This window comes from Natrix helvetica, assembly GCF_964273705.1.
Source record: "Natrix helvetica genome assembly, chromosome: 2".
NCBI lineage: Eukaryota > Metazoa > Chordata > Lepidosauria > Squamata > Natricidae > Natrix > Natrix helvetica.
In genome coordinates, this window is record NC_138552.1 from 297,056,724 (window position 1) to 297,073,450 (window position 16,727).

At 45.8% G+C, this 16,727-nt stretch overlaps 1 protein-coding gene across 1 annotated transcript in view; it reads left to right on the top strand.

Annotated features, from left to right (window-relative positions):
• Positions 1–16,727, top strand: part of LOC309388218 (unconventional myosin-XVIIIa-like) — a gene marked incomplete at its 5' end in the record, with an annotated part of 104,151 nt that overhangs the window by 49,528 nt on the left and 37,896 nt on the right. Inside the window, 3 exon segments of the mRNA XM_081945362.1 lie at positions 4,710–4,833; positions 7,491–7,691; positions 10,989–11,099. Of these exon segments, the coding sequence (XP_081801488.1) occupies positions 4,710–4,833; positions 7,491–7,691; positions 10,989–11,099 (436 nt within the window).

Sequence of the window (16,727 nt, forward strand, 5' to 3'; positions counted from 1 at the left end):
CTAGGAGAAAGTGGCAAGAAGGTGACAAGCAACAGGGAGAAAGCAGAACTATTTAACTCATGTTTTGCATCTGTCTTTACACAAAGGGATAAAACAGTCCAACTATCAAAAACAGCACCACAAAAATCAGATTAGGAACACAAGTTGAAATAGGGAAGAAAATGGTAAGTGAGCACCTGTCTACCCTAGACGAGTTCAAATCACCAGGACCGGATGGATTACACCCCAGGGTTCTGAAGGAACTAGCAGACGAGATCTCAGAACCACTGAACTATATCTTTCAGAGATCCTGGAGCAAGGGGAACTACCAGAGGACTGGAAAAGAGCTGATGTGGTTCCCCTCTTCAAAAAAGGGAAAAAAACAGATCCAGGAAACTACAGACCTATCAGCCTGACCTCAATACCAGGAAAGATTCTGGAAAAGATAATCAAGCAACGAATTTGCGAACACCTAGAAGCAAACAAAATAATAGCCAAAAGCCAACATGGATTTGTCAAAAACAGATCGTGCCAGACTAATCTTATTGCATTCTTTGATAATGAGACAAAATTAGTGGACCAGAGGAATGCCGTTGATATAGTTTACTTGGACTTCAGTAAGGCTTTTGATAAGGTAGACCATAACCTACTACTAGATAAAGTAGAAGAATGTGGGTTAGACAGCATCACCACCAGATGGATTCGTAACTGGCTGACCAACCGCACTCAACGTGTAGTTCTCAATGGAACTGCATCTACATGGAGGGAAGTATGCAGTGGAGTACCCCAAGGCTCTGTTTTAGGCCCAGGACTCTTCAACATCTTCATCAATGATTTGGATGAGGGAATAAATGGGGAACTCATCAAATTTGCAGATGACACCAAGCTGGCAGGAATAGCCAACACTCCAGAAGATAGGCTAAAGATACAGAAGGATCTTGACAAACTTGAACATTGGGCACTATCTAATAAAATGAAATTCAATGGTGAAAAGAGTAAGGTTCTACATTTAGGCAACAAAAACGAAATGCACAGGTGTAGAATAGGTGGTACCTTGCTCAACAGTAGTAACAGTGGAGAGGGATCTTGGAGTCCTAGTGGACAACCATTTAAATAAGAGCCAGCCGTGTGCAGCAGCTGCCAAAAAAGCCAACACAGTTCTAGGCTGCATCAACAGAGGGAGAGAATCAATATCACGTGAAGTGTTAATACCGCTTTATAATGCCTTGGTAAGGCCACACCTGGAATACGGCATTCAGTTCTGGTCGCCACGATGTAAAAAAGATGTGGAGACTCTAGAAAGAGTGCAGAGAAGAGCAAGAAAGATGATTAGGGGACTGGAGACTAAAACATATGAAGAACGGTTGCAGGAACTGGGTATGTTTAGCTTAAGAGAAAGAAGGACTAGGGGAGACATGATAGCAGTGTTCCAATATCTCAGGGGTTGCCACAAAGAAGAGGGAGTCAAACTATTCTCCAAGGCACCTGGGGGTAGAACAAGAAGCAATGGGTGGAAACTAATCAAGGAGAGAAGCAACTTAGAACTGAGGAGAAATTCCCTGACAGTGAGAACAATTAATCAGTGGAACAGAAGATGCCTCCAGAGGTTGTGAATGCCCCAACACTGGAAGTCTTTAAGAAGAGGTTGGATAGCCATTTGTCTGAAAAGGTATAGGGTTTCCTGCCTCGGCAGGGGGTTGGACTAGAAGACCTCCAAGGTCCCTTCCAACTCTACTATTGTATTGTATTGTATATTCGTATATGCTATATAGTTATAGATGAGAGACAAATGAAATCAGACAGACAGACAGAGATAGACAGAATAAATAGATAAATAGACACATGATAGATTAGAGGAGAGGTGAATGAATAAAGAGACAGACAAACTTCATCTCAGTCCATAGGCAACTCAAAGAGGAAGAAAACATGCCTTGTCTGCTCCTTGCTGGAATTCCTCAGGCTAGAGGAGGGAAGCTCTGTTGGGTGGTGGGAGGAATCTCCTCCCCGCTGAATTTCCCCCAATCCATTTCAAAGTCAGTTCTGGCACCAGCTGTCACCTTGTGGCAGGGAGTTCCACGGGTGAAATCCGTGTTTCTCGGCCTTTGCCCCTTGGAGATGGGTTAGCTGCCTGGGGAATTCTGGGAGATGAAGTCCCAGTTGCATGCAAGGGGCCAAGGCTGAGAAACGCCTGCCGGATGAGATAAGATGAATTACATCCAAAAAGGGAGGCTGGACGCAAAAGGGGAGGGGGCTGCCACCCACCCCCACTCTTCCAGGATTGCCAAAGGACCCTGGGGTCCTCCCTCCCACTCGCCTTGCCCCATCCCAAGTCTGTGCCCACCAGCCCAGCGCCTGGCACCTTCCACCAGCCAAGGAGGGGCTTTTCTCCCCTCCCTACGCCCCCCCACCCCACCTAATCTTCCCCCTGGTTCAGGCTTCCGTCCCTCCCCAGCTCCCCCCCTGGCACCGACTGCTGAGATTTCTCAATTAGCAATTCAGGAAAAGCCCCATGGGGGATTCGTCTTCCCAATTTGCTCCTGGACTCTGCTCTTCTGGAGGAAATTAAAGGCTTGTAAACAGTGGAGGGCAGAGGAGACCCCTGCTGAGTCTGGGCTTGGAGGGGAGGGGGCTCCCGGCAGGAGGGGACATGGGGGGGGGCAGTAACATTTCCAAGCTGCAAATTGGGTGGGGGATTCCAAAGAAGGCATCTCTCTCTCCCATCCACCCTCTCTTCTCCTAGCTAATCTCTCTCTCTCTCTCTCTCTCTCTCTCTCTCTCTCTATCTATCTATCTATCTATCATCTTCTGTCTCTGTCTATCTATCTATATCCTGTCTCTATCTATCTTTCTATCTATCTTCTGTGTCTGTCTATCTATATTCTGTCTCTATCTATCTATCTATCTATCTATCTATCTATCTATCTATCTATCTATCTATCTATCTTCTGTGTCTGTCTGTCTATCTATATTCTGTTTCTATCTATCTATCTATCTATCTATCTATCTATCTATCTCTATTTATCTATCTATCTATCTATCTCTATCTATCTGTCTATCTTTATCTATCTGTCTATCTGTCTGTCTGTCTGTCTATCTATCTCTCTATCTCTTCTCTATATCTATCTATCTATCTATATCTCTTATCTATCTATCTATCTATCTATCTATCTATCTATCTATCTATCTATCTATCTATCATCTCTTCTCTATCTATCATCATCTATCTATCTATCATCATCTATCTATCTATCTATCTCTATCTATCTATCTATCTATCTATCTATCTATCTATCTATCTATCTATCTATCTATCTGTCTATCTCTTATCTGTCTGTCTGTCTGTCTTATCTGTCTGTCTGTCTGTCTGTCTATGTATCTCTCTATCTCTTCTCTATATCTATCTATCTATCTATCTATCTATCTATCTATCTATCTATCTATCTATCTCTTATCTATCTATCTATCTATCTATCTATCTATCTATCTATCTATCATCTCTTCTCTATCTATCATCATCTATCTATCTATCATCATTATCTATCTATCTATCTATCTATCTATCTATCTATCTGTCATCTATATTCTGACTCTATCTATCTATTTTTCACACTTATGACCGTTGCAGCGTTGGTCACATGATCAAAATTCAGACACTTGGAAACAGACGGTCGCAGTGTCCCCGGTGTCACACGATCCCCTTTTGCGACTTTCTAACCAGCAAGGTCCACGGGGAAGCTGGACTCACTTAACAACTGTTTTACCAACTTATCAACAACATTGTTTCACTTAACAGCTGTGGCAAAGAAAGTCATAAAACAGAGCAAAATTCACTTAAGTGTTTTACTAAGCGACAGAAATTTTGGGCTCAATTGTGGTTGTAACTCTAGGACCCCCTCCAATGATGTAGGGTTTCCAGCCTAAGCAGGGGGTTGGACTAGAAGACCTCCAAGGTCCCTTCCAACTCTGTTATTATGCTATTCTTTCCATATTCTATTCTATTCTATTCTTTCCATATACTTTCCATATTCTATTCTATTCTATTTTATTTGATTCTATTCGATTCTATTCTATTCTATTCTTTCCATATTCTATTCTATTCTATTCTGTATTCTTTCCATATTCTATTCTATTCTATTCTATTCTTTTCTTTCGATATACTTTCCATATTCTATTCTATGCTATGCTATTCTATTCCTATTCTATTCTTTTCGTATTCTATTCTATTCTATTCTTTCCATATTCTATTCTATGCTATTCTATTCCTATTCTATTCTTTTCGTATTCTATTTTATTCTATTCTTTCCATATTCTTTCCATTTTCTATTCTATTCCTATTTCTATTCTATTCTTGGGTGGGTGGGAGCAGATAAAGGCAACGTAATCTTTTGAGTTGTGGTCGTAAGCCGAGGACTATTCGTGGTAAGTCCTAATCTTGGCAGCTAACTAACTAACTAACCTTGGCAGCATCTGGAGGAAACATTTTCCTTTTTGGAAACAGATCGAATAGGAAATTTTATTAAATTTCTGATTTTGTTTAGGGTCTCTCCCTCCCCCCCCCCCAGCAGCAAATATTCGGCCAGAGAAATTGGGTTGGGAACATGGAAGCGACCTCTCCTGGGGTGCAGCAGGCTGGGGGAACAGAAAGGAGCCCCCCCTCAATTGCCTCTTATCATTTATCCGTCCGTCCGTCTGTCTGTCTTCCTGTCCGTCTGTCTCCGGTCCACCAATAGGTTTGACGGCGAGCTTTCCCAGGCTCACGAAGAGGCGCAACGTGAGAAACTCGGGCGGGAGAAACTGGGACGAGAGAAGGACATGCTGATGACGGAGGTCTTTGGCCTCAAGCAGCAGCTGGAGGTGGGTGGTCCCGAGCCCTGTTGGCCCCCTGCGTCCATCTGGGGTGCTCCTTGGAGCCTAGACTTCTATCCCGCTTCACAGGGCTTTGACAGCCCCCTCTGAGCGGTTTACGGAGTCAGCCTCTTGCCCCCCACGGGTCCTCATTTTATGGATCTCAGAAGGATGGAAGGCTGAGTCAGCCTGGGTCAGGATCGAACTTCCTGGCTGTGGGCAGAGTGAGCCTGAAATACTGCATTGTAACAACTGTGCCACTACAGCTTCCTTCCTTCCCTCTTCTCATTTCCCTTCCTTCCTTCCTCCCTCCCTTCTCCTCATTTCCCTTCCTTCCTTCTTTCTTGTCTTCCATCCTTCTTTCCTTCCTCCCTCCCTCCTTCCTTCCTTCTCATTTTCCTTCCTTCCTTCCTTTCCTCCATCTCTCCTTCCTCCCTCCCTTTCTTCTTGTCTTTCTTCCTTCCTCCCCCCTCCCTTCCTTCTCCTCATTTCCCTTCCTTCCTTCTTTTCTTCCTTCCTTCCTTCCTTCCTTCCTTCCTTCCTTCCTTTCCTCACTCCTTCCTTTCCTGCTTCCTTCCTTCTTATCTTCCATCCTTCCTTCCTTTCTCCTTTCTTGTCTTCCATCCTCCTTTCCTCCCTCCCTCCCTCCTCCCTTCCTTCTCATTTCCCTTCCTTCCTTCTTGCCTTCCTTCCTCTCTCCCTCTTTCCTTCCTCCTCATTTCCCTTCCTTCCTTTCCTCCCTCCCTCCCTCCTTTCTTGTCTTCCTCCCTCCCTCCTCCCTCCCTTCTCCTCATTTCCCTTCCTTCCTTCTTTTCTTTCTTCTTTCCTTCCTTTCCTCCCTCCTTCCTTTCCTGCTTCCTTCCTTCTTGTCTTCCATCCTTCCTTCCTTCCCTCCCCCCCTCCCTCCCAAGCAATAGCATTTAGACTTATATACTGCTTCACAGGGCTTTTACCGCCCTCTCTAAGCGGTTTACAGAGTCAGCCTCTTGTCCCCAACAATCCGGGTCCTCATTTTACCCACCTCGGAAGGATGGAAAGCTTGAGTGAACTTTGAGCCGGTCAGGATTGAACTCCTGGCAGTCAGCAGAGTTAGCCTGCAATACTGCATTCCAAGCAATGCACCACTACGGCTCTTGGGAGGCTTTGGGGGCTCCTGGTGCCCTCAGACCACTCAAGTCTTCTTAGGAGCTTCTTGAGTAGCTACCCCAGAGAAGAGAGAGGTCCACGTCTTCTCTGAAGCCCCAGAAGGCAGGACAAGAAGCAATGGGTGGAAACTAATCAAGGAGAGGAGCAACCTGGAATTTGGGAGGAATTTCCTGACAGTGAGAACAATTAACCAGTGGAACTGCTTGCCTCCAGACATTTTGGGTGCCCCATCCAGACATTTTGGGTGCCCCATCCCTGGAGGCTTTCAAAAAGAGACTGGACAGCTACTTGTCTCCTACTTTGAGGAGAGGGTTGGAATAGATGACCTCCAAGGTCTCTTTCCATCCTACGATTCTATCTTCACCTATCTTAAAGCATGCTGGCTGGGAAATTGTAGGTGGTGAAGTCAGAGGGAGATCCAGGCTGGGACGAAGGAGGAATTTCCAGACAGGGAGGACAATTAACCGGTGGAACAGCTTGCCTCCAGATGTTGTGGGAGCTCCATCCCTGGAGGTCTTCAAGATAAGATTGTCTGGGATGGTAATAAGGACTCGTGCCTTGGGCAGAGGGTTGGACTAGAAGAACTCCAAGGTCCCTCCCAACCCTGTGAGGGAGGGAGGGAGGGGAGGAAGGGAAGAAGGAGGTGAGAGGGAAGAAGGAAGGAAAAAGCAAAAGGGAGAAGGAGATGAAGGGACGGAAGAAGGAAGGAAGAATGGAGAAAAGAGGAAGGAAGGAGATGAAGAGAGGGAAGAAGGAAGGAAGAGTGGAGAAAGGAAGAAAGGAAAGAAAGAAGAGAGGGAAGGATGAAAAGGGGAAGAAGAAAGGAAGAAAGGAGAAAGAGGAAGAAAGGAAGCAATGAACGAAAGGAGAGGGAAGGAAGGAAGAATGGAGAAAGTAAAAGAAAGGAGATGAAAAGGGGAAGAAAGAAAGAATGGAGAAAAGGGGAAGGAAATGAAGGGAGGGAAGAAGGGAGAATGGAGAAAAGAGAAATGAAAGATGAGAGGGAGGAAGGAAATGAGGGAAGAACGAAGGAAGAATGGACAAAAGAGGAAGGAAAGAAGTAAAGAAGAGGGAACAAGGAAGGGAGAATGGAGAAAAGTGGAAGGAAGATGAGAGGGAAGAAGAAAGGAAGAAAGAGGAAGACAGGAAGTAATGAAGGAAAGGGGAAGGAAGGAAGAATGGAGAAAAGTGACAAGGAAGGAAGGAAAGAAGACAGGGAAGACGGAAGGAAGAATGGAGAAAAGAAAGGGAAAGGAAAGGAAAGAAGAGTGGGAGAGAGGGAAGAAGGAAAGAATGGGGAAAAGAGGAAGGGAAGAAAGAAGAGAGGGAGGGAGGACAATGGGTGGAAGCTCTCCAAGGCCTCTTGCCTTGGGCAAGGGGTTGGACTAGACAACCTCCAAGGTCCCTTCCAGCTCGGGGCTTTCATGAGCTGCTGCCGATGGAGCCTCTGTCTGAATGGGGGGGGGAGGCAGTCGGGGGGCCCTCTCCCTCCGCCCATGCCCTCTTTGCCCCCCTCCCAGGAGAAGGAGGCCCAGATCGCCACCTCCACCCAGAAGGTCCAGGGCCTGGAGGCCGAGCTGCAGGACCTCTCATGCCAGGAGTCCAAAGACGAAGCCTCCCTCGCCAAAGTCCGCAAGCAGCTGCGGGACCTGGAGGCCAGAGCCAAAGACCAGGAGGAGGAGCTGGACGAGCAGGCGGGCACCATCCAGGTGCTGGAGCAGGTAAGGCCCAGGGCGGGGTGCCTGGCCCTCCCTCCCTGCCGCGGAGGCTCTGGCTGTGCCGGTTTTCTGGGCGGGCCGGTTCCTCTCCTCTCCTCTCCTGGCGCATTCTGGCCCTTCTCCTGCCCCGGGAGGAGACGCCGCTCGCTCGGGAGTTTGGGGTGCCAGGGAGGGGAGGAGGCCGCTGCCCTGCCACCATCTCAGCCATGCAGGCTTTAGAGGCCGCGGCAGCACGGAGGGTGAGTCCCAGCCGAGAAAGGGGGGCGCCTGTGGCTCAGGGCTGAAGGGAAGGGTCCCAAGGGCTGTCGGGGGATTTTCTTGCAGACGTTTTATGACCCAACTAGGCAGCAGCATCAGAGTTAGAAAGGAGGGGGTCTTCCTGGGAGGGGGAGGAGGAGGGAAAGGACTGTGATTCTCTGAGCTTGTAGATGTTTCATGACCCAACTAGGTAACATCATCAGTGCTAGAAGGGAGGGGGGTTTGCTTTCTGTTTCTATACAAATTGCTTGTCCTGTCAATGTTGGTCAGAGTGTCATTTTGTTCTTGGGGGTTCTTTGGTTAGACACACAGAGAGAGGGAGAGATGATGGATGGATGGATGGATGGATGGATAGATGGATGGATGGAAGCTAGATAAACAGACAGACTGACAGACAGATGGATAGGTAGGTAGATGACTGATAGATTAGATAGATAGGAGAGAGAGAGTTAGAGAGAGGATGGAAGATAGAGAGATTAGAGAGAGATTAGATAAAGAGAGGATGCATGGATGGATGGATGGATGGATGGATGGATGGATGGAAAGATAAATAGAGATTAGAGAGAGATTAGACAGGAGAGTGGGTGCATGGATGGATGGATGGATGGGTGGATGGATGGATGGATAGAGAGAGAGAGAGGGACATGGAGTCCTTGATGCTCGTTCAGCTTCCTTGTCTTCCTCGCAGACATTTCATGACCCAACTAGGCAACATCATCCATGCTAGTGGGAAATGCGGTTTGTTCTTACCTTCTCTTCTCGCTTGCCCTGTCGGGGTTGGTGGGAGTGGTCCTGGGGGCTCCTTACTTCGGGCTTTGGGCTGTTTGGCAGTTCCTTAATTGGGGCATTGTTTGCTTCTTGTTTGTTGTTCTGTTGTTAATCCTGGAGTTAATCTCTGCTCCTCCAGGTGCTGATCGCTCTCTCTCTCTCTCTCTGTGTTTTGGTCTTTAGCTCCCCTTTTTGGCTTGGAGGTCATCCCCCCTCCCAGCCCATTGATCCAGTGGCTCCCTTCCCAGGACCCCCAGGCAGCCCCAGTGGGGGTTGTTTGCCCACCAAGCTGGCTTCCGCCTGGCAGCTGCTTCTAGATATTGCCCGTGCCAGCAGGAAGGGGTGTGTGGAGTGCAGGAGCTGGCTGAGCGAAGCTGGTGGATGCCAAAGCCGCAGCCACCCACCGGTTCTCAGATGAAGGGGGCTGGGGGATTGACGTGGGGGGGGGGAGGCCCCTGCTATGCCCAAATATGGGAGGGAGCTCACTACTCCCTCTTTCTGTCCTTCGGCTCATTACAGAGGACCATCCAGGCAGAAAACCATATTTTTATTTTTAATGTTGCCTTTGCTATGTTTGTGTTGTATTTGTCTCTCTTTATTTATTTATCAGCACAAATACAACACACACACACACACAAACACGTGTGTGTGTATCCACACACATACACACCTATTTACCTAACACACACACTCCCTGTCTCTATCTAACCATCTCTCCATATCTGTCTGTCTGTCTGTCTCTACCCACCTACCTCTCTGTATGTGTGTGTGTGTATACATGTGTGTGTATACACACACGTACATATAACTATCTATCACTGTCTCATCCATCCATTTATCCATCCATCTATGTCTGTCTATCTTCTGTGCTTATATCTGTCTGTCTCTCTATCAACTTCTCTTTCATCTATCTATCTATCTATCTATCTATCTATCTATCTATCTATCTATCTATCTATCTATCTATCTATCTCATCTATCTCTCATCCATCTCTCTCTCTCTCTCTCTCTCTCTCTCTCTCTGTCTGTCTGTCTGTCTATCTAACCATCTATCCATATCTGTCTGTCTGTCCATATATCCATCCATTCGCCTACCTACCTAATTTAGAGACCACCCATCTAACTCACAGAGAAGGGCTGTCAAACTCGCGGGCCATGGGCTGGATGGCTCACGGGCTGGCCACACCTGCTGGCCACACCCACTCCCAATTTAGCCAAGGAGGGGAAAGTCACAATTCATCATGGGTTGATGCTGTGATGCTGCGGATTTGACACCCCTCTCGGAGAGCGACTGGGCAGTGAGCATTAATTAACCCCATGAATGCCTCCTCTCTCTGCCCAGAAGGCCCTGGCTCCCTCCTCCCTCCTCAAGAAGGATGCCAGGGGGTTCAGGGCCCCCAGCTCATAAAGGCCCCACCTACATCTAGGTCTCGCTCCAGCAGTTGTCTGGATCCCCTCCCCCCTTTGTCTTGAGGATGGGAAGCCCAAGAGATGGAGATCCTAACAAAAGGAAAGGATAAGGCAGATGGACGGACGGACGGATGGATAAAGGTTGGGTGGTTGATTGGATGGATGGTGAATGGATGGATGGATAGATGATGGATACGTAGATGATAGAAGATAAATGGATAGATATGACGACAGAAAATTGATATGGATGGATGGATGGATATGCAGGCAGGCAGAGAGATAAATCTATAGGTGGAAAATAGATATGGATGGATGGATGGATGTATACATAGATGATAGATGATGGATGGATGGATGGATAAAAGTTAGGTGGCTGCTTGGATGGATGGTGAATGGATGGATGGATGGATGGATAGATGATGGATGGAAGATGATAGATAGACAGAAAATTGAGATGGGTGGATGGAAGGAAAATGGGCTGGAGACAGACAAACAAGGACACATAGACAAAGAGATAGATTAGATAAATAAGATTGTAATTTGAGGGTTATTTTGTGTGGCTGCCTGCTTTGTTCGGTTGTTCTTCAAGGCCATCTTCTTTTTATCTATCACCTCTTCTTTCTAGGGAGAAAGAGATGAATCCTGGGGGAGGGGGGCTTGTCCCTCCTCCCCCAGGACCCATGTTTTCTCTTCAAAACCTTTGGTGCTTTACATCAGACTGATCCTAGAAGAGGGGCAATTGCATGGCTGACTGGGGAATTCTGGGAGTTGAAGTCCTCCAGGATTAATGCGCCTTTCTCCATGCTGGGGTCCCCCTGCTCTCTTTGAGGAAGCCCCCTCTCAACAACTCTTCCCCCCCACCAGGCCAAACTCCGGCTGGAGATGGAGATGGAGCGATTGCGACAGACGCACTCCAAGGAAGTGGAGAGCCGCGACGAGGAGGTGGAGGAGATCCGTCAGTCATGTCAGAAGAAGGTGAGACAGGTGGCCAGATGTGGTGGGTGGTCCTTCTGAAGCGTGTCCTCCAGAGTCAGGGGCATCCTGGTTTGTCAGGCTTCGCTTGTCAACGTCGCTCTCATGGTGAGGAGCCTAGGAGTTACAGCAGTCTGTCAACCTGGCTCATTGTCCAATGGGTGGACTTCAACTTCATCTTTGCTGGCTGGGGAATTCTGGGAGTTGAAGTCCCACAAGTCTTAAAGTGGTTAAGTTTGGATGGCTGGGGAATTCTGGGAGTTGAAGTCCACCCATCGGAAAGTGTCCCACGTTGGCATACACAGAGGTAGCAAATTCCAGAAGACCAGTTTTCAGGATGGGAGCAGTGCCAACCGGAAGAAGGGCAGAGTGGCGGGGCATCTTTTTCCCATTGAGGCACTTCCTGCTTAAATAAATGAATACTTAAACAAGCAGGATAACAGAGTTGGAAGGGACCTCGGAGGTCTTCTAGTCCAACCCCACACGCCTCTGCTTAGGGAGGTTTGTCCCTTCTGGCTTCGTTCACCCGACCAGGCCTCAGTCTGCATTTAGAGCAGTTTTTGCAAAGTTTGGAATATGATACCTCACATCTCCCAAGGATCAGGGACTTTTTAAAAAAGTATTATTATTTACCTTATTTTATTGTTTTGTTGTTTTTATTTTACTTCTTTATTATTTAATTTTATGGTTTTTATTTTACTTTATTATTTTACGTTTGTTGTTTTAATTTTTATTTTATTCTTTTGTTTATTTCATAAATTTATGAGGTTATTTATTTATTTATTTTAATTTCACTCCTTTTTTCATTTTCATTTTATTCTATTGTTTCTTTCATAATTTTATATTTTATGTATATTATATTATTATCTTATTATTATTATATTTTTATTCTTTGTTTCATAAATTTATGTTTTTTTTAAAATTTATTTTCATTTCATTCCTTTTTTCATTTTCATTTTATTCTATTGTTTCTTTCATAATTTTTATGGTATTTTATTTTATTATTATTTTATTGTTTTTATTTTATTTCTATTGTTTATCATTTTTATTGCCTCCTTATCCATGGCTGGCTGTGGAATTCTGGGAGTTGGAGTCCACGAGTCTTAAACTTCCCAAGGTTGGACATACTTATTATCCTATACAGACAATTCTCCTCTTATCAGCACCACTGATTTCCCCAAATTTCTGTTGCTAAGCGAGACAACGAAGTCAGTTTCACCCCATTTTATGTCCTCTCTTCCTGCTGTCCTTAACAAGCATATCACTGCAGCGGTTAAGCTAGTAACCCCGTTGTTAAGTGAATCCGGCATCCTCACCAATGGTCGCAAAAGGGGCAACCCCCTCGGGACACTACGACTGTCGTAAAGATGAGTCCGTTGCCAGGCGTCTGATCTTTTGATCATCTGACCCTGGGGCGAGGAGCAACGGTTGTTAAGTGTAAACATACTAAGGCATTCTTTTCAAGGCCACTGGACGTTCCAACAGTCACTAAACGAATCGTTGTGAGTCAAGGACTAATTGTGCGATAGACACAGCTGTCCAGTCTCGCAGGGAGAGAACACCCACAACTTCCGCTGCTGTTGTGTGCAGGAAGGCTGGGCTTGGTTGTCACGTAGGCAATTTTTCTGCCTCACCCAGGATGAGTCCGCTGTCACCAGGAAGTGACTCCTTCCCGATTGTGAAACTTCGTACCTTTTCCTGAGCAATTAATTCCCCAAATATTTCCTCCAGACATACAACCAGTCCTTGCTTCACGGCCACAAGGGAGACAATTCACACCAGGTAGTTGTTCAGTGAGTCGCCCCCGTTTTCACGATCTTATTTGACAAGGTCGTTAAGTGAATCATTGCAGTCGTTAAGCATCTCACGCAGTCGTTAAATGAACCCAGCCTCCTTCACTTTAGCTCATCGGAAGGTCGCCAAAGGGGAAATCACAGGATACTGCAACCGTCATAAAAATGAGTCCGTTGCCGAGCGCCTAAATGTTGATCGCATGACCCTGGGTCACAGGTGTGAGGAACAGTCATAAGTCAGTTTTTTTCTGAAAAACTTCGAACGGTCACTAAATGAACTGTTGTATGTCGAGGTCTCTCTGGGTTTCACATCTTGCATTTTTACCTGCAAGCGCCTGTTGACCTGTTGCCAAGTGTCTGAATTTAGATCACGTGATCGTGGGGAAAGGCAAGACAATTGTAAGTGCGAGGACTGGCCGTAAGTCACTTTTGTCAGTGCCGTTGTAACTACATGTGGTCGCTAAATGAAAACAGTTGTAAGTCAAGAACTACCTGTCCTCTTCTGAACCCATCCTAGCTCCATTGGGCCTTCTGGATTTCTTTTAAGGATTAGAATACCAGAATATCAGAGATTACCGTATTTTTCGGAGTATAAGACGCACCAAGGTTTTGAAGAGGCAATATTTTTAAAAAAGTAGGTAGGTAGATAGAGGGATAGAGAGAGAGAAATATATAGAGAGGGAGAGAAATACAGTAGATATGGAGGGAGGGAGGGAGAGAGAGAGTAGGTAGGTTGGTAGGTAGAGGGAAAGAGAGAAAGAAATATATATAGAGAGAAATACAGTAGGTAGATAGGGAGAGAGAGAGTATGTAGGCAGGTAGATGTTTTCCAGGTGTATTTATCCATGAGCTGGAGAAGGAGATTGCTGACAATCTGCAGCACTTAAGACTTTGTTTCTGCTGGAACAGAATCTTCTCCCACGCACCCAAGAATAGAATAGAAGAGAATATGGAATGGAATCGAATAGAACAGAACAAAATAAGGAATAGAATAGAACAGATAGAATTGAATAGAAGAAGAGAAAAGAAAAGAAGGGAGGAGAAGAGAATATAGAATGGAATGAAATTGAATAGACCAGAACAAAATAAGGAATAGAATAGAAGAGAAAGAAGAGAAGAGAATAGCAGAGTTGGAAGGGACCTTGGAGGTCATCTAGTCCAACCCCCTGTCTAGGCAGGAAACCCTACACCACTTCAGACAAAGGATTCCAAAGAATATTTTTTGTTATGTGGTTATGTTCTGAAACTTACAGATTCCCCATCTCAGTAAGCTTAACCATAAGTAACACTGATTTCATTGAGTCTTTAAATTAAATAAATTTAATTAAATTTATTAAACTAATAAATATAATCTTTATTGTCATTGTACTTAAATACAACAAAATTGGTTCAGTGAAATAAAGATTCAATGAAATCAGTATTACTTGTAGTTAAGCTTATGGTTAATAAATTAAATTTAACAAATGAAAATTAAATAAATGTAAATTTTATTTATGGTTTTCAGCGTATTACCCTGAATCTTATTCCATATGCCTAAGGCGCCTAGAGCCACCTTTGGCGAGATGGGCAGCCTACATGTTAGATAACTAAACAGATGAAAGACTGATCAAAACATTAAAACAATAAAATAATGTGAAAAGAAATGAAATAAAACAAATAATAAAATAAATAGTAAATAAAATGACAAATAATAAAAAAATTAAAATCATAAAAATGAAATCTACATTCTGGGGGCCGAAGACGTTCACAAGTTTTTAAAGTTTCAAAAGTTGGACACCCTTAGAATAGGGTCTCCTTCTCAAGCAGGGGGCTGGATTAGAAGACCTCTAAGGTCCCTTCCAACTCTGTTACTCTGATCTGGCCAAGGGAAGGGGGTCCACAGCTCAAGCAGAAGACCCTCCCACTCAACCAGCCCCTGCCTTTGCCAGCCTCCCAAGGAGGGTGTCCTGCAAGGGGAGGGGAGGGGGTGGACTAGAAGACCTTCAAGGTCCCTTCCAGCTCTGTTATTCTATGGAAGAGAAAGGCTGCAATGCAAAGCTAGCCAGCCACAAGTTTTGCGATGCCCCAAGTGTGCTTTTCTACTACAAAGGGGGCCTCCCATCTTCCCCGATACGGAGGGTCTCCTGGGATGGAAAAGCATTTGGGAATACTGGAGAAAGGAAAGTTTATTGGGAGGAGGGGGCCCGAGGGTCACAACAAACCTCTTTTGATTCCCAAAGCTGGTTTAGCTGTGGGAGAATATTGTCAAAAAAATCATGTCGGCTTCTGTGCCTTGAACGAGGGGAGATTTCCTCCTGTTTCCCCCCTCTGGGCGGCTCTAAAAGACAGATTTGTTTGCAGTTTTAAGTTAGATTAATTAATTGGTTGATATACATATGATTAACTAATTAAAATGTTCTCTAATCAGCTGACAGCCGGAGAATAATGTCTTTATTTCTGATCCACGTGGCGCCTTCCTTTCAGGGGGACATGAATAAATGGTCTCCAGGTTGGGGGGCTTCCTGCTGGCAATCCTTTCTCTTCCCTTTTTTTCATGTTCAGGCGTGGGAATCGGGGAAATTAAAACAGGGCTGGGGGACGAGTAGAAAGCAAAGGGAGGCAGAGATCAAGAGGAAAGTGGGGAGTTTCGAGCGGGGTGGGTCAAAACACAAAGCACCCCTAATTTAATCCGGAAAGAGTTTGGTCTAGTGATGAAGCCGCCTGGCTAGAAACCAGGAGACAGGGAGTTCTAGTCCCCCCCTTAGGCATGAAAGCCATCTGGGTGACTTTGGGCCAATCACCAGGAGACCGGGAGTTCTAGTCCCGCCTTAGCCATCTAGGTGACCTTTGCCAATCACCAGGAGATGGGGAGTTCTAGTTCTGCCATAGGCATGAAAGACAACTGGGTGACCTTGGGCCAATCACCAGGAGACGGGGAGTTCTAGTCTTGCCTTATACACGAAAGCCATCTGGGTGACCTTGGGCCAGTCACCAGGAGACGGTGAGTTCTAGTCCCCCCTTAGGCATGAAAGCCATCTGGGTGACTTTGGGGCCGGTTCCCCTCTCTCAACCCAACCTACCTTACAGGGTTGTTGTTAGGGGGAAAATAGGAGGAAGAAGAGGGAGAATTAGGCATGACCAAATTCATTTATCCAAACCGCCCGGGGTCCTTCCTTGAGGGAGGTGAGCAGTCTAGAAAGACGCAATCCAAATAAATAAAATTAAAGGGTGAGGTAGGAATAAACAAAGAGACCGTCTGTGGAACCTGCGAAGCCTTAAAGGGAGAAGATCCGGATGACAGGCGGGAGACATTCTTTCCTCCTGCCTATCCCATTGCCTGCTTCCATTTATTCATGCTTCTTTATTTACCGCATTTTTCAGAGTATAAGACCCACCAAGATTTTGAAGAGGTAAATTAAAAAAAAAAAGGTTTTGCACTCTGCGGGTCTCCCAAAACCTCTGCGCATCTCAATTTTTGTGAAAACGGGGCATGCAGAAAAGTTTGAGAGGCCTGCAATGTGCTCCTGGGAGCTGGGGGTGGGGTGGGGCAAAAAGGAGCAAAAAAATGCCCATTTTTTGCTAGGTTTTGCCCCCCCTCCCTGGAGCACTCCTAAAGGCTCTGCACGGCCATTTTGGTGAAGGGGGGGTTGGGGGGAGGCCAAAAATGCTGCATTCAGTGCATAAGACGCACCCAGATTTTCACCCTCTTTTTGGGGGGAGGGGGGAAGATGCATCTTATACTCCCCAAAATACGGTATGTATTACCTTTATAGGCTGCTGAGCCCAGCGCTCAGGGCCGCTTACCGCTGCCATAAAACGTCCCTACCTAGAAAGACGATAAATGTGAAGCCGCCGCCGC